The sequence below is a fragment of the Pseudophryne corroboree genome, chromosome 5 (genome assembly GCF_028390025.1).
Source record: "Pseudophryne corroboree isolate aPseCor3 chromosome 5, aPseCor3.hap2, whole genome shotgun sequence".
Taxonomy (NCBI): domain Eukaryota; kingdom Metazoa; phylum Chordata; class Amphibia; order Anura; family Myobatrachidae; genus Pseudophryne; species Pseudophryne corroboree.
In genome coordinates, this window is record NC_086448.1 from 187,576,952 (window position 1) to 187,598,581 (window position 21,630).

The 21,630-nt window shown below is 43.0% G+C and overlaps 1 protein-coding gene across 2 annotated transcripts in view; it reads left to right on the top strand.

Annotated features, from left to right (window-relative positions):
- The window catches only part of ANKRD28 (ankyrin repeat domain 28), a 497,286-nt gene that overhangs the window by 438,122 nt on the left and 37,534 nt on the right, over nucleotides 1–21,630 (top strand). For both annotated transcript variants that reach the window (XM_063921942.1, XM_063921941.1), the window contains exons 20-21: nucleotides 950–1,067; nucleotides 15,136–15,355. In XM_063921942.1, the coding sequence (XP_063778012.1) occupies nucleotides 950–1,067; nucleotides 15,136–15,355 (338 nt within the window). The remainder of the gene's footprint in view (nucleotides 1–949; nucleotides 1,068–15,135; nucleotides 15,356–21,630) is intronic.

The following is a 21,630-nucleotide window of genomic DNA, read 5'->3' on the forward strand; positions in this document are numbered from 1 at the left end:
CCCACACAGCAGATTCATCACTCTCTGCACACTCATTTAATCTTTAGCTGCCAAAGTCACTTAAATTATAAATACATTAGGTTTATTCTCAGTAGAATTCCAGTGTCTTCTGAATAAATAACCAACCAGACTGAGGAGTTTTATTCTATGCCCCAACTGCTTATGCTGCCTGGCCCTATAGCTACCACATAAGTTCATTGTATATACTGTGCATCCCTCTGGATGGGCAGTTCATTGAAAAGTACAATTTCAAAATATACAGTATATACCTTTTTTTTCCACTTGTTTTGAAAAATATATATTATATATAAATATATGATAGATATGTGTAATTATTTTACAAACAGCTGAACTAGAGACATGCATGGTTTATACTTGGTTTAGGATTTCCTTTTAAGGATACTCTGCAACTGTACCTGTATATGCACATGCATGGCTCTGGGGTTTATTATTGTTAAGATTGTTTTTTCAGTGATCTGGTGCATCATACCAAAAATTTACAACAAAACATTTAATACTCCTCCGGTCTTCCCCTTACAGCCCAGGGATTTTCAACTTTCCTAAACTGCTTAGCAACAATCCTCATAAGAACTGCACAGAAATGGTGATCATGTGTACAGTAAATTCCTGTCTCTCCCCGTTCCGCATTTTGTAATCTTAATAACTAATTTCTGGATAATAGATCCCATACCTTTCTATTGGACTGCAGATATATTTGAATAGTGTGCAGCTGATTAAAGCTTTTGCCACTTGTTGAGGGAGGGAGGGAATTGGTTTCTTTTGACATGTCTGGCTGTACATTTCGATCTGCATTGCACTTTCATTTTCTGTATAAGTGCACATCTGGATGACAGCCATAAGGGAATAATTCTGCTGACTGGTGCAGTTTCCGGTAAAAGCCATCTCTCTCTCTCTCTCTCTCTCTCTCTCTCTGCTTTGTATTGCTCAGGACTCCATTGATGCTCTCTGTCCTGAACGGGCATACAGAATGTGTATATTCATTGCTGAACAAAGGAGCCAATGTGGATGCCAAAGATAAATGGGGAAGGACAGCTCTGCACCGAGGGGTAAGCGTTTCCTCTTTATAGAATGTTCTCTCTTGTCGAGGGTGTGTCTTTCTGCAGCATTGCTATAGCATTGTAATAATGTGTATAAATCTGTGTAGCAAAACTTATGCTAATTCAGCATATTAAAATACATAATCTCTGACTGGTTATTTGACTATATCTATGGTTTGATTTATGTGATGCAAGCAGATGTTTCTTGTACTGTAGTATTAATGATCACTGGGGTCATACATGTATAGGGGAAAGGATTTCTCCTTCAGCTAGTAGGTAAAGGCATAGACACATTAGGGTAATGATCTCTGAGGCAGGGCACCTTTTCTTTAATAAACATATTTGATAAATCATCAGCATATGCCTCTTGTAAGCATACGTACGTACGTACATAAACATAGGCACCAGAAGCTGAGGTATATATACATTGAGGAGGAATAGATGATAATTTACTTATCCAGGATTATTTGAGTTACCTGAAGGTACACTAGAGGACTTATTTAAATTCTATCTGCAGGTGTGTATATATTACACCTGGTATATATCACGCCTGGTAATTTCTTTTGTCAGTTTACTTGTTTTTAACCATAGTGACCAGGTATAATTGCATGTAAGCGTAGAACCATCCCAGGGCTCAGTCAGACATAATGTTGATGAGGGTGGACAGTAGTATCTGACAGCCAGTGACCACATTGGCCTCTGCGTGCTATCATCGGCTGACCGGAAACTTTTATGCTTTTTGCATCTGACTGTTTGACATGCCGACTTTGCAAATGGATCACCGTGTACATTCCATAATACAGATTCCAGTCGTATCTATGACTGGGCAAGATCTTTCTAATAGAAGACAGACAAATCCTAACAGCCAGCTATCTGTACACGCGTGTCACAGAGCAGATGCTGAGAAAAATGTCACTATACATTAGCCTTTAATAAATTGCTTTGCTGTTTGCAAGATTAACGCTTGTTGCCTGGGGTTTGCATAGATGTCTAGATGGATTAGATGAGTGTGTGTAAGATTTATAGTGCCTGAAGTTATATCGCTGTCTACATGAGAAAAAAAATAAAGGTCCATCTATTGCCCAACTGATTTGATGTCCGATAATGTAATAGGCCAATTCGTTCTTACAATAAAGCTAATCTAATAAGAGGCTATAGAAACCTAGGTGTATTTTAATATTCTAGTTAAATACTCCCTCTTGCATGATCGCAATCACTGTAGAAAACCTCTTTAATATAACATAACTAAGCACAATACATATGTATACTAAACCCTAAATGTGAAGGTTGTTGTGGCAATAGAGGGTGAAACACAGAAGAATTTCAGCTGGGGCGTTTGCTCCATTTTTTGCAAGCAGGTGTGGATATGGGCCTAAAGTTAGGCTCTCTTAAAGTACAAATTTCGGCCTTATCAATTTTCTTACAGAAAGAATTGGCCTCCCTTCCAGAAGTTCAGACCTTCGTGAATGGCGTGCTGCACATCCAACCTCCATTTGTGCCTCCTGTGGCACCGTGGGATCTTAATGTGATATTGCAGTTCCTGCAGTCTCATTGGTTTGAACCTTTACGTAAGGTTGAGTTAAAATTCCTTACTTGGAAAGTAGTCATGTTGTTGGCCTTGGCATCCGCAAGGCGGGTATCTGAATTGGCGGCTTTGTCTCACAAAAGTTCCTATTTAATCTTCCATGCTGATAGAGCGGAGTTGAGAACTCGTCAGCAATTTCTGCCAAAAGTGATTTCATCATTTCACGTAAACCAGCCTATTGTGCCAGTGGCTACTGGCGCATTGGCGGAATCGAAGTCTCTCGATGTGGTCAGAGCTTTGAAAATCTATGTTGCCAGAACGGCTCAGATTAGGAAAACAGAGGCTTTGTTTGTCCTGTGGGCTCCCAACAAGATTGGGGCTACTGCTTCTAAGCAGACTATTGCGCGCTTGATCTGTAATACGATTCAGCAGGCTCATTCAACGGCAGGATTGCTGTTACCGAAATCGGTGAAAGCCCATTCTACCAGAAAGGTGGGCTCATCCTTGTCGGCTGCCCGAGGGGTTTCGGCATTACAGCTTTGCCGAGCTGCTACTTGGTCGGGTTCAAACACCTTTGCGAAGTTTGTTGTGGCAATAGAGGGTGAAACACACTTGTGCAGAGGTGTACTCAGGCCACAACGTCGTATGGCGTACAGCCCATGATGATGTCGTTGCCAGTATGGCGTACAGCCCATGATGATGTAGTTGCCAGTATGGCGTACAGCCCATGATGATGTCGTTGCCAGTATGGCGTACAGCCCATGATGATGTCGTTGCCAGTATGGTGTACAGCCCATGATGATGTAGTTGCCAGTATGGCGTACAGCCCATGATGTTGTAGTTGCCAGTATGGCATATAGTCCAGAGCTGGCAAAAGATCTCTCAGCCAAGGACCATGTATCCGTATGGAAAGGTATGCAGGCCATCACCAACTACAAGACACCCCCAAAGCACTCCGCCATGAACCAGAGGCTAACAAACAAGCTGAACCTCTGCTACTGCAGGTTTGACAAAGAAGCTCCCTGTGAACCACACCAACTCCCCACTGCCCTCACCTCTGATTGCCAACCTCAAGCACTGCAGATTGCCCATGAAGAGGTGGAGGAGATGTTCAAAAGGATCAATCCAAGGAAGGCACCCAGCCCTGACGGAGTATCCCCATCTGCCCTGAGGGCATTCACCGGTCAGCTAGCCCCCATTTTCTCCAAAATATTTAACAAATCACTAGAAATATGCAAAGTTCCCCCCTGCCTCAAAATCTCCACAATCATTCCGATCCCCAAGAAACCTACTATCACAAGTCTGAACAACTACAGACCGATTGCACTGACATCAGTGGTCATGAAAGTGCTCGAGCGCCTGGTTCTGAACCACCTTAAAGCTGTGACCAGCCCCCATCTAGACCCTCTTCAGTTTGCCTACCGGGCGAATCGGTGCGTTGAGGATGCTGGCAACCTGGGCCTGCACCACATCTTGCGGCACCTGGACACGCCCAGAACCTATGCGAGGATCCTGTTTGTAGACTTCAGCTCGGCCTTTAATACAATCTCCTCCAACATTTTCTACCATAAACTACTCCGCCAAGGGGTCCCGGAAGCAACCTGTTCCTGGATCGTGGACTTTCTGACCGACAGAATACAGGTGGTCAAAGCGGGGGGATTTACCTCCATACCGGGGCACCCCAGGGCTGTGTCCTCTCACCCCTGCTCTTCTCTCTGTACACTAATAATTGTTCCTCTGAGTCCCAGTCAGTTAAAATCATTAAATTCATCGATGACGCCACCGTCATCGGCCTCATAAGAGAAGGGGACGAATCGGACTATAGACGGGAAGTGGATCGGTTGGCCCGGTGATGTAGCTGTAACAACCTAGAGCTCAACCAACTTAAAACTGTCGAGATGGTAGTAGACTTTAGGAAGAACCCAGTGGAAGCACCCCCACTAATCATAGCCGATAGTGTGGTGTCGCTAGTGGACTCCTTCAAGTTTCTGGGGACCGCAATCTCTAGAGACCTCAAGTGGGGACCAAATGCAGATGCCACCCTCGGAAAGGTGCAGCAGAGGCTGTTCTTCCTAAAGCAACTTAAGAAGTTTAACATCCCACAGAATCTCCTGCTCCTCTTCTACTCCGCAATTGTAGAATCTGTTCTGTGCTCCTTGATTATCATCTGGTATAGCTCCGCCAGTGAGAGAGACAAACGCAGGCTCCAAAGAGTGGTAAGGTGTGCTGAGAAGATCATCGGAGTTGACCTCCCACCTGTCCACGACCTGTACCGGTCCAGAGCCCAAAAAAAAATGGCGACCGGGATAGTCCATGATCCGCCTTACCCGGGCTATGGTGAGCTCAACCTGCTGCCATCAGGAAAAAGATACAGGGCCATTCCCACTAGAACCAATAGAAGCCTTAAAAACTTCTTTCCTCAAGCAGTCCACCTGCTGAACTCGCCGGGTTGACTGTCCAGTCGCCCTACTCCGATCTTCTGATTGTAACGAACACTGTGTACTTTTACTTAAGCTGTATACTGCATATATTCCCCGTCCCCCCCTTTTGTCTACGTGTTCCCCTGCTGGCTGCTGCACTGTAAACCGAAATCAAATTCCTAGTATACGTAAGTATACCTGGCCAATTAAGCTGATTCTGATGTGATATTTGCCAGTATGGTGTACAGTCCATGATGTGATAATTGGCAGTGTGACGTACAGTCCATGATGGGGTGATTGCCTGAATGGCGTACAGAAGCCATAATATGGTGCCCTGTATAGAGCGCAGTCCATTACATGGTGGTGCCAGTTTGGCATACAGTTCATGATGCGGTGGTAGCTAGTCTAGCATATCCAGAGTTTATATTGTGGTTGCCAGACTGGCAGACCCAGAGAGCCATGTTGTGGTGTTTGCCATCTGGCATACACAGAGACCATGTACACAGTTTTGCTTAAAGGATAAAACAAAAAAAGGAAGCAGTACTTCCCCTTCCAGTTATAAACCGTTGAAGCCACTTCCCGTATGTTTTGTGCTTAATGTGTTCTGACTGACTGAGACTTCTTTAAATTGAGAAGTTGTCACATGACTGACCCAACCCCTGTGTATCATATCCTCCTTATACATTTGTACACAACAAGTCTGCAAGCCAGTTGCTGAAAACTTCTGCCTGCTTGCCAGAAAAGCACCCCTCTCTTGTCATGGTAACCTGCTGCAGTGGAGTGACAGAGAGCATGGTGGACATTTCTGGTTAAGGGAAAACAAGCTAGATATTTCAGGTAAATCTTTCAGCCCATTTATATATTTGGTTTGTAGCAAGGCTCTTACTTTTGATTAAATATTACATATGGCTTTTGTCTGTTATTGAGAAGGTTGTATATGGTGTAAATAGTTACATATATCTTTCCAAAGATTATGTTCAGGCATGACTAAAATATATAAAATGTCTTTCTTTTGCATATTACGCTTTAGGGGTATATGCAATTAGCGGCGAATCGCGGCAATTTTTCGGCCGTTTTTTAATTCGACACAATTCGACCGTCGAATTCCGGCAAGTGGGTGCCGAAATTCAACATATTAAATAAAAAACGGATTCGACAGTCCCGCTGTCGAAAAAAACGGCCGATTTGACGGATTTTGATCCGATTTTTAAAAAACGGGGAAAAAAACGAAAAAAAAATTGCGTGGGGTCCCCCCCTCCAAAGCATAACCAGCCTCGGGCTCTTCGAGCCGGTCCTGGTTCTAAAAATCCGGGGGAAAAACTGACAGGGAATCCCCCGTATTTTTAAAACCAGCACCGGGCTCTGCGCCTGGTGCAAAAAATACGGGGGACAAAAAGAGTAGGGGTCCCCCGTATTTTTTACACCAGCATCGGGCTCCACTAGCTGGACAGATAATGCCACAGCCGGGGGTCACTTTTATACTGCGCCCTGCGGCCGTGGCATTAAATATCCATCTAGTCACCCCTGGCCGGGGTACCCTGGGGGAGTGGGGACCCCTTCAATCAAGGGGTCCCCCCCCAGCCACCCAAGGGCCAGGGGTGAAGCCCGAGGCTATCCCCCCCCCCCCCCCCTCCCCATCCAAGGGCTGCGGATGGGGGGCTGATAGCCTTGAGAAAAGTGTAAGAATATTGGTTTTTCCAGTAGTACCACAAGTCCCAGCAAGCCTCCCCCGCAAGCTGGTACTTGGAGAACCACAAGTACCAGCATGCGGGAGAAAAACGGGCCCGCTGGTACCTGTAGTTCTACTGGGAAAAAAATACCCAAATAAAAACAGGACACGCACACCGTGATAGTAAAACTTTATTACACACATGTCGACACACATACTTACCTATGTTCACACGCCGACCTCTGTCCACTTGTCCAAGTAGAATCCACGTGTAACTGTGAATAAAATTATACTCACCTCAATCCAGTGTCCAGATTATAATCCACGTACTTGGCAAAAAAAAAAAACGAACACCCGGACCAAACGGACTGAAAGGGGTCCCATGTTTACACATGGGACCCCTTTCCACGAATGCCGGTACCCCACGTGACTGCTGTCACAGAAGGTCCCTTCAGCCAATCAGGAAGCGCTACTTCGTGGCACTCACCTGATTGGCTGTATGCGCGTCTGCTGTCAGACAGCGCATCGCACAGCTCCCTCCATTAGTTTCAATGGTGGGAACTTTGCCGTCAGTGGTGGGGTTACCCGCGGTCAGATGCTGACCCCGGGTGACCTCACCGCTGACGCAAAGTTCCCACCATTGAATATAATGGAGAGGCTTTGCGATGCGCTGTCTGACAGCTCAGACGCGCATAGCCAATCAGCAGAGTGCCAGGACGTTGTGCTCGCTGATTGGCTGAAGAGACCTTTCTGTGACAGCAGTCACGGGGGGGGTCTCTGCATTCGGGGAAAGGGGTCCCATGTGTAAACATGGGACCCCTTTCAGTCCGTGTGGTTCGGGTGTTCGTTTTTTTTTTGCCAAATACGTGGATTATAATCTGGACACTGGATCAGGTGAGTATAATTTTATTCACAGGTACACGTGGATTCTACTTGGACAAGTGGACAGAGGTCGGCGTGTGAACATAGGTAAGTATGTATGTGTCGACATGTGTGTAATAAAGTTTTACTATCACGGTGTGCGTGTCCTGTTTTTATTTGGGTATTTTTTTCCAGTAGAACTACATGTACCAGCGGGCCTGTTTTTCTCCAAGTACCAGCTTGCGGGGGAGGCTTGCTGGGACTTGTAGTACTACTGGAAAAAACAATATTCTTACACTTTTCTCAAGGCTATCAGCCCCCCATCCGCAGCCCTTGGATGGGGGGGGACAGCCTCGGGCTTCACCCCTGGCCCTTGGGTGGCTGGGGGGGGGACCCCTTGATTGAAGGGGTCCCCACTCCCCCAGGATACCCCGGCCAGGGGTGACTAGTTGGATATTTAATGCCACGGCCGCAGGGCGCTGTATAAAAGTGACCCCCGGCTGTGGCATTATCTGTCCAGCTAGTGGAGCCCGATGCTGGTGTAAAAAATACGGGGGACCCCTACTCTTTTTGTCCCCCGTATTTTTTGCACCAGGTGCAGAGCCCGGTGCTGGTTTTAAAAATACGGGGGATTCCCTGTCAGTTTTTCCCCCGGATTTTTAGAACCAGGACCGGCTCGAAGAGCCCGAGGCTGGTTATGCTTAGGAGGGGGGGACCCCACGCCATTATTTTTTGGGTTTTTAACATTCCATTAAAAAAAAATATATATCTATTTTTAAAAATATATAAATAATGCTTGTGCCTCCAAAATAGACAAACCAAGTACCTAATCCCTTCTAATATAAATAGATATGCTATTACCAATAAAAAAAAACACCAAAAAAAAACATGTTTTAAATTTTTTTTATTAGATTCCGCCACCAAAGTGTGGCGGATTGAAAATGACGAATTTACTGTCTAAAAGCACTGTTGTCGAATTTCCAAACTTCAATTGAATATACTTTTGGCGATTTGCCGCATTTGTACCATTGCAGAAATGTCGAATTTGACAAATGTCGAATTTCAAAAAGTCGAATTTTGAAAGTCCGTTTTTTTTACGGAAAGTACTGAATTGCATTGTCGAATTATTTTTTTTGGCGAAAAAGTCCCGTTTTTCGACAATTTCGGGAATTCGACCGCTATTGCATATACCTCTTAGACTAGTCCAGTGGTTCCCAAACTTTTGTGAGTCACGGCACCCTGGAGTGTCAGATTTTTTTTCACGGCACCCCTAGGCCACAAGTTAGTTATTGAGAAATTTCGATAAAAATATTAGATTAAATTATGTTTATATGTCATCCTTAGGGTCAGTTATGTAGTGAGGGACAAGATTTGCTTCTGTTTGTCCACATATTTTAAACTGAAAGCCATCAGCACTGGTTTTGCCTGTTAAATTGACAATAAATAGTTTGAATTGGTCCTTGACCACCAACCTGAGGCACCCCTGCAAGTGTCCCGCGGCACCCCAGGGTGCCACGGCACACAGTTTGGGAACCACTGGACTAGTCATTGTGGGTTAATTTATATTGCTGTATAACTTCTAAATGTATTAATATGTGTGCTAGTAAATGGCGATAAGGAGAATTTACTAAACATGTCTGACATACAGTGCAAACATGCTCTTAATGCAACTGCAATCCTTTTGTATTGGTTCTGTTTTTTATTTTTTTCCTTTTGGGTTTTTTGATAGTATGCTTAAGGCAAATGTGTACTAAAAAGGAGATGTGGCTGAGTTTGCTGGAGTTTAGCTACTGTATTTGCTGTACTTGTTTCCATTAGGTGGGAAATGGTTACTGTATGTTTCTAGTTATCTGTTACAGATAGTAATGCAATATTTATGCATTTAATGTTAGAGGAAAGCTTTCAATGTGAGCAGCTGACAGACTAGCTGAGTACAGAAGTGTAGTACATGCAGAATAATACACATTTTCAAGATTAGTTTTTTTGGTTAATACCGAAATACAGCAAAGGAAAATGTTAAAAATACCGTATTTTTCGGACCATAAGACGCACCTGACCATAAGACGCACCTAGTTTTTAGAGGAGGAAAACAGGAAAAAAAATATTCTGAACCAAATAGATTCTGTTACATTGTCTTATATAGCGCAGCAAATTCCTTTGCGCTTTACAATTGTAAACAGAGATAAAACAAATTGGGTAACAACAGACAGACTTGGAGGTAAGAGGGCCCTGCTGCAAGCTTACAATCTATACTGTAGACACAGACATCAGCTTTACAGGCTCTGAGAAAGGAAGAGGTGAGGGGGGGAGAGCGCGGGGACTCACTTTATTGCCTGTCACAGCCTGTCAGTTTACGCTGCCCAAAGCACTCTACTCTGAGGAAGGAATCGGAGGAGGTGAGGGGAGGGAGCGGAGGAGTCACGTGATGCCGGCGCTTTCAGATGACGGGCTCTGAGATGACGGCAAAGCAGCAGCAGCAGACAGGACCCGCCGCTACCCGCACCCGATAACTGCTGCCTCTCCCACCCAATGCGCTCCCACCCAGCGCATTGAGAGCGCTCCATAAGGTCTTTATTGCTCTATTCGGACCATAAGACGCATGTACTTTTCCCCCCACATTTTTGGGGAGAAAAAGTGCGTCTTATGGTCCGAAAAATACGGTATATTAATACAAAAAATATAACGAAAAGACAATAAATAAAGTGTACAACCATATTTTTAAAAAAACAAATTTGAAAAAAAATAATTTAACCATTTTATTTAAGGTTCGATAAGAAAAAAAGAAAATAAAGAGGAAAAAAAGAGAACATTTGAGCAATAAGCCAGATTTTAGCTTTAACTATATGTAAAGATGGAAGGGAAGGTTATTTCAAACATTTGGCTAGAGAACATCTAGCAACTTGAAGCACGTAAAAAAATAGTTTATATGAAGTATTACTAAACCCCAAAAACCAGGAGCCCTATTAGAGCCGTCCAAGGACTCAGAGGGACTTAAAAAAAAAAAAAAATCACTCAAAGGTTCCCAATCTCTCCCTAATAATGAATGACCTTGAGGCAGGTCCACCAAATGTGTGCAAAGCACCTACTTGACCACATCCACGCCAACAAAGTGGGGTAGAAGAGGAAAAAATCCTGGAAAGTCTGGTCGGAGTCCAATACCATCTACAGTTCTTTTTGATCAAGAAAGGAAGAGATAATATAGCCACATTCTTTCCGTACACACAGAGAGATCAGTGCTTAAATTCTAAGCAATCTGACTAGATTGCTTAGAATTTAAGCAAGGATCCTCCGTGTGTATGGCACAATCTAGCAGGTCACTCATTTCACCACTGGGTGAAATGAGCGCCCCCCTCGCTCAGCACACATCGCGCTGTGCTGAGTGGTCACTGATAGATCGCTCAGCACACATCTCTTCCCATGTGGACGGGGCTTAATAATACCCCATGAATCCTTACCTAAGGGCTGCCCAAAATCCTCCTCCCAAATACATTCATAATTAAGAACAGATGGATAGAAAGTAGCCAGAAAACAGTTGCGCAAACAGACTATTGTACAGCTCAGGTTACTCAAGTGGCTCACCAACCATAACACATAGATACAAATAGAAAAAAAAGAGAAACCCAGTGGCGCAGATATAGTCAGAAAACAAATGAACAAACGTCTTTCCTGTATTAAAATCCTCAATATAATTCTTCCCGATCTGTAATTTTCTTTCTAGGCATCTACTCCGGGGAAATGTACCTCAGACAGGAAAGGGATACCTTAGTGCAACAATGTTTTAAATCCACATTGCTATACTTACAATATATGATAACCCACTCAAATTTAGTAAGTGATAAATTTATTAATTACAGATCGGGAAGAATTATATTGAGGATTTTAATACAGGAAAGAAGTTTGTTTATTTGTTTTCTGACTATATCTGCGCCACTGGGTTTCTCTTTTTTTTCTATTTATAATTAAGAACAGAGTCAGAACCATAAGATTGGGAAATATAATACAAGATGGATAGAATGCCCTTTCTTATGGGAGAAAAGTAACAATCTTTCAAAAGATGTAAAATGTCTAAAGATTAAAGCTCTAGGTAAGGAGTGCAAATAAGATTGAATCTACAGATACTTTGCTTATCAGAAACTCTAAAGAACATCATGAGTCTTTCAGTAAAGTCAGAAATTAATTGAGGGTGATCAGCTAGATAAAATTAAAAATGAGAACAGAGAGGGGAGGAGCCTGGGGGGAAATCCGGGTTATCCCAAATGGGGGCGAGTGGAAATGGAAAGGTAGAAAGTTTTAAAACATCTTGTGCAAAATAACCAAATTGACCGAGTAAGCATAGTGGGATAAAATCAAGAGAATACTGGGTAAATTTGACCGGTGACAGGATGGAAGTCGGTGAAGATCATTTAGATTAATCCTATTCAATATGAACACAGGCAGGGATTTTCTAGGGGCAAATATTTCTTCAGGTAAGCCCCTACCACATTCAAGTGGATTCCTAATAAGGGTTGAGAGTTTTAGCCTGGGAGGTGTATCTAACCAAACAAATTTAAATATTGCCTTCAGCACCCAACTTAAGACCTCACTAGGAAGTCCTGCTGGGATGGTCTGCATAAGGGGAAAGAATGGGGTATCTGTTGCACTTGGAACTATTTTAAGCTATTTGATTGAGATTTGTAAGGCCCCTACTGCAAATATTGTCAATACACAGTGTTTATATGGAGTTAGGGGGTGCTACCACAGACTTTAATTGTAGCACATGTATGGGGAGAGAGAAAATAAGTCTTTATATGGTGCACCACATACAGACTTCTTCTCTCTCTCCCCATGGTCTGCATAAGGTAAAGAATCCTCCATAAGACATTCGTTTTAATGGAGGCCATCCCACAAACCAAGATATCATCTACTTCCTCCATTCCTGAAGTTCAGATATAATTGATGAAAATAGAGCAGGGAAATTATCTATGTATTGAAACCCATAATTGGCTGTAATAAATACACCTAAATATTTAAGTTTCTTAGTATGCTACAAAGTTATAACTATGAGCAAGTAAAGTCTGAATATGTACCGGAATGTGTAATGGTAAGGCTTCAGATTTATCATATTTTATCTGATCGCCTGATATTGTGAAATAATATGTCATAATCTTAAAAAGATTTGGAATAGAGGAGGAAAGAGTTAATAAAATGTCATCCGCAAATGATAATTTATATTGATTATCTCCAAAGACAATTTCCCTAATATCTGATGTGAAGATATAGGATTCTGGTGATCACTCAGACACTGAGCTGGATGAAATCATAGGACCTGTTTATTTGGGCACAACACTCAGGAACAGAGAAACATGGGCAACAACCAAAAAGAATGTGCTGGTAGCATTTCAAGCAGATTAAGTCCAGAATCCATGTTATAACAGGTCAAGTTGCTCAGCACTCCACACATGAGATGGTATAAGCAGTCCTAAAACTCTCCACACAGGATGGTTGATGAGCCCACACAGGCTAGTACTGCAGCTTCCTACAGGAGATCCACACAGGATGGTTGTTGAGCCTACATAGGGAAGGACTGGCAGATTTACACAGGGGATGATGGTTTCCACACAGGAACAGCTATGCAGAGATGTCCACAAAGGGATGTATTCTGGCTTTTACCTCTTAGCCAAAAGTCAATACATCCCCTCTCCACTCAATGGGTAGCTCTACTTATACCCTCAGAGTAGTCTCTGGCTGTAGGGGTGTGTTTTGCTTTCTTTTGTGTCTTAGGATCTTCAGGCATTGGAATACAATACACATTTCCTAATCAAGGTGATTTAAATCAGACACAGAAACAGTGCCGTCTTAACAGCATTGTAGGCCCTGTCCAAAGCAATTAACTGGGGCCCTACAGGAATGAATAATAAAAAATCATAACTTACCCCTGTTGCGGTTCCGTACGGTCTCTCCACATACTTCCATACAGTGAATGGCTATTAGCACTCTGATTGGTGGCACTTGTGCCATTCACCACTCGGCATGCTGACAGCCATTTAGTCTCGCTACAGGCTGGGAGGCATGTAGAGAATGCTGCCTGGCCGTTTTGAATGTGTGTAATTCACAATCAGAGTGGCTGGACACATTCTCTATCTGCCTCCCAAGTAACTCTGGAGGCACAAGCCTAGCTTGCTTCTGCACAAAGGCCCTTAGAATCATAGGCAGCTGCCCAGTGTGCCCGTACATTAAGATGGGCTTGCACACTATTGTCAGGTTTGTAACAAAGGAGGGGACATTACACCTAGCTAGATCTCCTGTGGTTTAAATAAACAAAGATTGTTTCCGTTACACAAAAGTATGGTCTACCTGGACTGATAATTGAATTATTGGTGTACCAATAATGTATTGGTGTTCCTTTGGCATAAGTAAGCAATAGAAATCTTGGGCTAACATAAATGCATTACCTGCAGTGTAACAGATAACAATAATTTCATATATTGCCAATAATAGGGCTGGTTCAAACACAGAATGGGGGGTGAACAGCAACATGCTATGGGGGACATGGGGATAAAAAGTAAATATTCAATCTGGTTTTGTTACATCTTAAATGGAATGAATTCAACACTCAAGAGGCAAAGATTAATGGTGAAAGGGGGACATCCCTGTCTAGTGCCTTTGCCTATCTTAAAAGCCATAGTCACAGCCATCCACTCGTACCCTAGCATTCAGAGTATAGTGCTTGAATTCCAACCAGTAGTCTTCTTTCCACCACACCCCCTAGACCGAGAGTAGCAAACATGAAAGGCCATAAGGTCCTGTCAAACGCCTTCTCGGCATCTAATGACATGAGTAAAGACTGCGTTTTACATTTTGTTAATTACATAAATTAGATCTATTCTCTAGTATTATCTCTAACTTGTCGGCCTTGTCTGAAGCCCACCTGATCTCCACGCACAAGCTGAGAAAGGACCTTATCTTATCTCCTAGCTAGAATTTTAGAAAAAAAATGTAATGTCCTTATTAAGAAAACCGTTATAGACCTATAACTAGAGCAGAGTTTACCCTGCTTATGGATCAGGACAATACAAGCCTCCAGGGCACATGGTGATGGCAGTTCCCCTTTCAGAAAACTGTTGAAAAGTCTACAGAGATGAGGAAGTAAAATAGATTTAAACTGTTTATAATAAATCGCTGGAAAGCCTTAAGGTCCGGGAGCTTTTACCAATCTCTGTGACTTTAAGGATTAGTTGAGGTAGTTTTACATTGAGCTAGGAGTGCATTTATACATCCTTATCTAAAGAGGTAAGTGAGGTCACATTATTTTTAGCGTTATAGAGATGGTAGTAAAAATCCTCAAACTCGTTAAGAATTTTAGCAGTGTTCTGAATCAGTGTCCTATTTCTAGTTTTAATTGTTAGAATGTTTTTATAAGCTATTTTAGCTCTTAATTTCATATCCAAGAGTTTTAGTGCCTTGTTCAAGTTAGCTGTTATAGATAGTAATGCGGTATTTATGCATTTAATGTAATATGAGAAGCTTTTCATGTGATCAGCTGATAGACTGGCATGTGTACATGTGTGTGTGTATTGGTTTCTGGTAATTGTATGTCATTTTCTCCATCTTTGTGTGTTTTAGGCAGTGACCGGACACGAGGAATGTGTAGAGGCGTTGCTGCAGCACAGTGCTAACTTCTTGCTGCGGGATTGCAGGGGTCGTACTCCCATTCACTTGGCAGCAGCATGTGGACATATAGGTGTCCTGGGTGCTCTTCTCCAGACAGCCGTCTCTGTAGATGCTGTTCCAGCAATAGTAGACAATCATGGATACACATCCCTTCACTGGGCTTGTTACAATGGTATGCTATGCTGCATTCTTATCTTATTTCTGATTATGTCCTGCTATGAGTAATAGCCATTATTTGGTCTGCCTTTTCTTTTTGGGCCTGTAAGAAGGGAGTTGTCTGTGCTGATAATGAAACTTAAATTATTAATACATGTATGAATGTATCTCCCACTTACAGTATTGTAGTATCCAGTTGTATAACATAGCATTCATCTCTAATAGGGCATGCATGTAACATTTACTTAGGGGCTATAGATCTTGGCACTTTAGGATTGCATTTTAAATCATTCATCATATGGTTACTGAACCTTTCCACTTCTTTATTGCGCATGTGTTTTTCTCTAGCATCCATAAGGTATATTGGGGGAAACTAGTACGATGGGTATAGACGTGGTCCAAAGAAGCCGGTGCACTTTAAATTTTCTTCACTGGCTGTGCTAGCTCCTCCCCTCTATGCCCCCTCCCACAGGCAGTTTTGAAAAAAGTGCCGTCAGGAGAGGATGCACATCTCTGCAGCTCCAGATAGTTTTCATCAATTTCATTTCAGTCTTATTTTTTTCAGTATGCTATCTGGGCAACAGCATACCTGTGCCGTGGGAGTTAGGGGGGGGCAGTCACTGGCCTTGCGAGGTGCAGAGCCGCTTCCCCACTGCAGGACCACTGTCCTGGGGGGCTGTTTGTTCAGCGGGGCACTGCACCTTGGCTGCCGCTGCACGCCCCGAATGCTGCCTGAAGGTGACATCGGTGGTGAGTACACACCGTGGGCCCTGCTAAGGGGGTCCCCGGTTTAAAGTGCGGCTGATTACGGGCGCGATGTTTGGGACCCTCCCTAGGGGGTCCTGCTAGGTTCCCCCGTGACTACACTGGCTCAAACATGCTTAACCAAGCACTTGTGTGAGGTTTTAAGCTTAGAGGAGACTTTCCAAGTATAAATATTGTGTATAGCTCCGGCGCCATTAGAGGGGGCGGAGCTTCCTCAGAGCGGGACCAGCGACGTTTGGCGCCTTCCTCTGCTTACAGAAGCCATCAGCAGCACACAGCGCTTCCTGCCTCACAGATACGCTGGAACATTATACAGGATGTAGCTAAAGGGGGAGAGCTGCTGTTGTACACTATTCTGAGCCTATTCAGGTCTACATTTATTAGTGTTATTGTGATACAGAGCTGACGATCTCCGGGTGTGCTGGTATTTCTCCCTCTCTGTGTATCTCCTCTCACATACAGTAGGAAAAGCAGGCTTGCATTATAACTGTCTGTGTGTATGTGTTTGTACTTACTGTGAATATGGGTAAGCACAAACTGTACAGTATCTGTCACACCAGAGTCTCTCCATTGTCTAATGACTCTGTTTCCTGTGTCGTCAATCTTCACAAATTAGTGAATAGGTTGGGAGAGATGTTACAGAGCCCCACTGGTTAGGGTCTCTTAAAACTATGATGTCAGATATGTCATCCCAGCTCACTGCTAATGTGTAGAAAACTCGGCTACTGCAACAAGCTGTTGCAGATTTAGCTGCTGGGGCTGATGCACAGCCCCCCCTCTCTCACGCAGGTCCCTAGAAGCGTGGTTTACCTGCTCTGCTTTCTGATACGGATGATGATGCCCAGGATGATGGGGATGACCCGGATCCCGTTAGTGTGGATACTGATTCTACTCAGGGTATTGAACCCCTCATTTTGGCTATAAGGGATGTGTTGCAGCTCCCTCTAGAGGATGTTTCTTTACAGCATTCATTTTTCTTTGTACAAAACAAGCCCAATGTCACTTTCCCTGAATCTCCTTAGTTAGATGACTTATTCAAACAGGCCTGGAGGAATCCAGACAAAACATTTCAAGTGTCCAAAAAGTTTTTGCACACTTTCCCATTTGCTCCTCAAGGTAGAAAGTTTTGGGAGGAACCCACTTGGGTGGTTGTCTCGTGTCTCTCGCCTGTCTAAAAAGGCAGTGCTGCCTGCCCCAGGCTCCTTTACCATGAAGGATCCGGGGGGGAAAAGAAAAATAGAAACTACTCTAAAATCTATATACACTGCAGCCAGCCTTTCCCAAAGACCGGTCATGGCGGGTTGCTAGATGACCCATGCCATTCACTCTTGGGCCATGCAATTTCAGGGGTGCCTCTCGGGGGATATGCCCTTAGTTACCATGGTTACCCTCCTGAAACACATTCAGGACACTACTCGTGTCCTCTGTGATTCCCTCAAGGAGATGGGGAACATCAATGCTCGGACGTCGGCCATGGCGGTGTCGGCACGCAGGGCCTTGTGGTTACGTCAGTGGATTGCAGACGCAGAATCCAAACATAATGTGGAGTCCTTCCTTTTCTGGGAAATGGCTTTTTGGGGTTGAGCTTAATGCCTGGATTTCCAAGGTTACTGCCGGGAAATCAACATTTCTCCCCTCTGGGGCACCACCGGCGAGACGTTCCTATACGGGACAGTCTGTCCAGTCCTTTCGGTCTCGCACATTTCGATCAAAGGCCAGAGGTGCCTCCAATGCAGCTAGAGGTACTAGAGGTAAGTCCAGGAAACCTGCAAGTACCAGTCCTCAGGAACAGTCCACCAGTTCTGCTTCCACTAAAGCCTCAGCATGATGGTGCTAACCCACCCCGGGGGGATCTCGAAGTGGGAGCTCGACTGCGTCACTTCAGCCGCGTCTGGGAGTCCTGGGTCAGGGAGCTCGTTTCTCAGGGCTACAAGCTGGAGTTCGACAGTACTCCCTAAACCCCCTCCCTCCCCCCCCCCAACAATTTTTCAAATCAAGCTTACAAGCTTTGGAGGATATGCAAGTTACGTTACAACAGGCTATCCAAAAATTGGTTCAATCCAGTCATTGTTCCAGTACCTCTACCGCTACGCAGCAAGGGATTTTACTCAAACCTGTTTGTGGTGCCGAAGCCAGACGGTTCGGTCAGACCCATTCTGAATCTGAAAGCCTTAAATCCTTATTTAAAGGTGTTCAAGTTCAAGATGGAATCCCTGCGTGCAGTGATTGCGGGCCTGGAAGACCAGGAATTTATGGTCTCCTTGGATATCAAGGACGCCTATCTCCACATTCCGATTTGGCCTCCTCATCAGGCATACCTGCGGTTTGTAGACGAGAAAAAAGGCTGTATTGTTGATGCACAGGAATGAAAGTGACCTAATTGTCACTATATTTTCAAAAATTATTATCTAAAATTTAACTTTTATTGCAATCAATTTAAAATAATATGACAATAACAAACACACAAACTACGAGTATAGACGAAACATAGAGGTTAAAATTAAGACATATACAACATATACCACAAGTGCAATTGAAATAATAAATGTGATTAAAGATTAAAAAATGTGTCCGCGTGTTGATTCATATGTCCTGTTATATAATATTGCTCTCAATTTAACACCAGTCTGATACTAGTTGTGTGCAAACAATCACTGTTTTTAAATGATCATGATTAGAAATATCGATGTAGTGTCAAAGCTGTTTCATTCGTATTTAAATATTGTCAGCTGACACTATCATTCAGACAGCAAGTGAGGTATAATATCTGACTGTCAGTGCTGTCTGTCTATTGTTCTGTATACAGAAAAAGGGGGAGAGAGAGAACCTTGTTGAGAGAGACTGTGAATCACTGTGTGTATATCAGTTGTTTGAATACATCCTTCTTAAGCTTTCCAAGGAATGTTCATGAATACGAGAAATTAAATTCATCTGCCTGACAATTGGTGCATTATTTACATCAGACAGTGTTTGTGTGCTGATGGCAGTAATAAATAATGCCAGTAAGATGTAATTTATTGGTGTATTATAATTAGAATGAACCCATTGTAGCTTTAGTAAAGCATGTAGTCATTATATAAGGCGAAAAAAATGGGAGGGTCAGTAGCGTCCTCCTTCCTACGTGTCGCTATTATAATAAAATAGCTATTTGTTCAATTAGTTTGGTTATGTCAGATATAATTATCCTACTAAGGGAAAGCGTCTCCTTATGGCTGTTAATTGTGTCCCTTTATAATTAGGGATAGCCAAGCAGATATAGATAACAATTTATGCTTTACCGGCTTGTTTATTAAAGAAATGCCAAGCACACTGAATTATATGGATAAGCTGTTATCAAATGGAACAGGTTCAGGTTAACATTGATACAGTTATTATGTTTACAGTTGTTCAATTTGTATCATAAATGTTTCCTCCTGGCTACCAGGTGACCACTGTGATTAAATGTGATACATTGTAGCATCCCCATATGTTTACTATTCACAGTACTGATTGTCAGTGTCTATTCCCTGGTATAAATGTGTGGCATGAATCTGCTTAAATCAAGGCAGTTATTATCCTTTAAATAGATTATATCAGCACATGCTGAATATTATCAAAAAGCACCAAGAGGAGTGCACATCTATCTCATTTAGTATTCTCTCTGTCTATTGTGTAAAGGTACATATGCAGCACACATCTACTGAATTCAGACAGTGGGAGTCCTTTCATTGGATTGTATCAGAACATGTTTAGAGTAATCTTGCACTGATTGCATTATTCCTGAGCAGTAGAAAGAACATGAATCTCTATCATAGATTGTTCCATCAGTCTACTTATACAATACTACAGGTGCTGTCAGGTAGTGGTATAACAACTAAATCAGAGCTGGTTGTACATTTAAATTATTATGTGAGCAAGGACATAGAACGTACACGCGGACACACGCTGCCCACACGCGTGTTCCGCCGTTACTCTGACAGCTTCGTCAGGGCTGAACCCGAATGCCTCTCCTGGCATAATATTTAAGCTTTGAGCGTTGTCCAATAGGTATGTTTTCCTTCGTCACATGTGCCGACTAGCCAATCATTGTGCTGTATCGGCAGTCACGTGATCAGGGTGACCAATCACGGGATGTCTGGATCTCCATGGTGACAGCTCGTAGCTGTACTGCATTCACGGACATTATTAGTGAAGAAGCCCCTTCCTCTGTATAGGTATAATTACATGATCGTGTATCTTATGCTCTATTGAGGAGGAAGGATATGTATCTTGCTATCTAGGATCGTTAATTAGTCTGATTGTGCTGGCGCAAATATTGGTCCGTCTCCCATAGTGTGGAGGTGACCTTGCTGTTATTATTGCTGGCATACATATTCCATGCCTGCACCTACCTGTACTGTGTATAATATATAAGCCCATATATACCATTACTTCCACCTCAGTGGTCGTATGATCCTCCCCCTGGTCATGGAATGTTTTGATCTCCATGGCAACAGTTGGAAATCAGGAATCATGCACAGACGCTGTTAATCATAAAAATAAATAATAAAAATCCTTTCTAACCTGTAATTGTGAACACACTCGAATATTAAGTATGTTATCTTAAAATAAATAGATGTATTGTTAGTGCCCCTGATATGATTGTTTCACCTGCTTGTATGGTTCAGATTGTACCCCTTTATTCCCCGCTGATAATATTGTTATTAGCCTGCAGGTTCCATGTCAGCATCACCCTACGGTATATATACCGTGTAATCCTGCGGGATAACAGTAAATGTATGTACCCTTATAATTGAATTCTCAATTTGACTACTTAATGCATCGGGTTATTCCCAAAAATTAGGGTATTCCCTCCCACTGCTTGTTGACAGCTTCTATATATAATGGCTGTGGTCATGTTACTATTAGTGGGTGTTTATAACTGTGTCAAAAATATTAATTAGATATATGATCCTTACTGTATATAAGGAAAAATTAGTTATAATGGAAATTATGTTCGTATAGAGATGCCTGTGTGAAAGAAAAGGAAAAGAACGTGCGTGATATAATGATGGGGTTATATAACCCTGTGGAGATGGAGTTCATGTACAGGAGTATATCAAAAAGTGAGGAAAATGAAATAAAAAGTGGAATAGGACTTATTGTAGCCATATGTTAGGACCCCCTCAAAGTGATTCGTAGTTGTGCTATGTAGGGGTGATGGGGGGGATAGAGAGAGAGGGACGGGGAAAAGGGGGGGGGAGGAAAAAATCCACAGCAATCAGTGTGAGGGTGTAGGTAGGTAAATACGTGACTAAAATCAAAGTGCATACAAACTATTAAATTGGCTGGAAAAAGACAGTGAAGGAAAATGGTGGAAATCATTGATCGGTGAGAGTGAGTTCCATTAGTCGGAACCTTTTTCTTTTTTATGTGAGGTTTAGTTGGTTATTATCATGTAAATATCATATAGATATAGATATCTGGGGCACCACCGGCGAGACGTTCCTATCCGGGACAGTCTGTCCAGTCCTTTCGGTCTCGCACATTTCGATCAAAGGCCAGAGG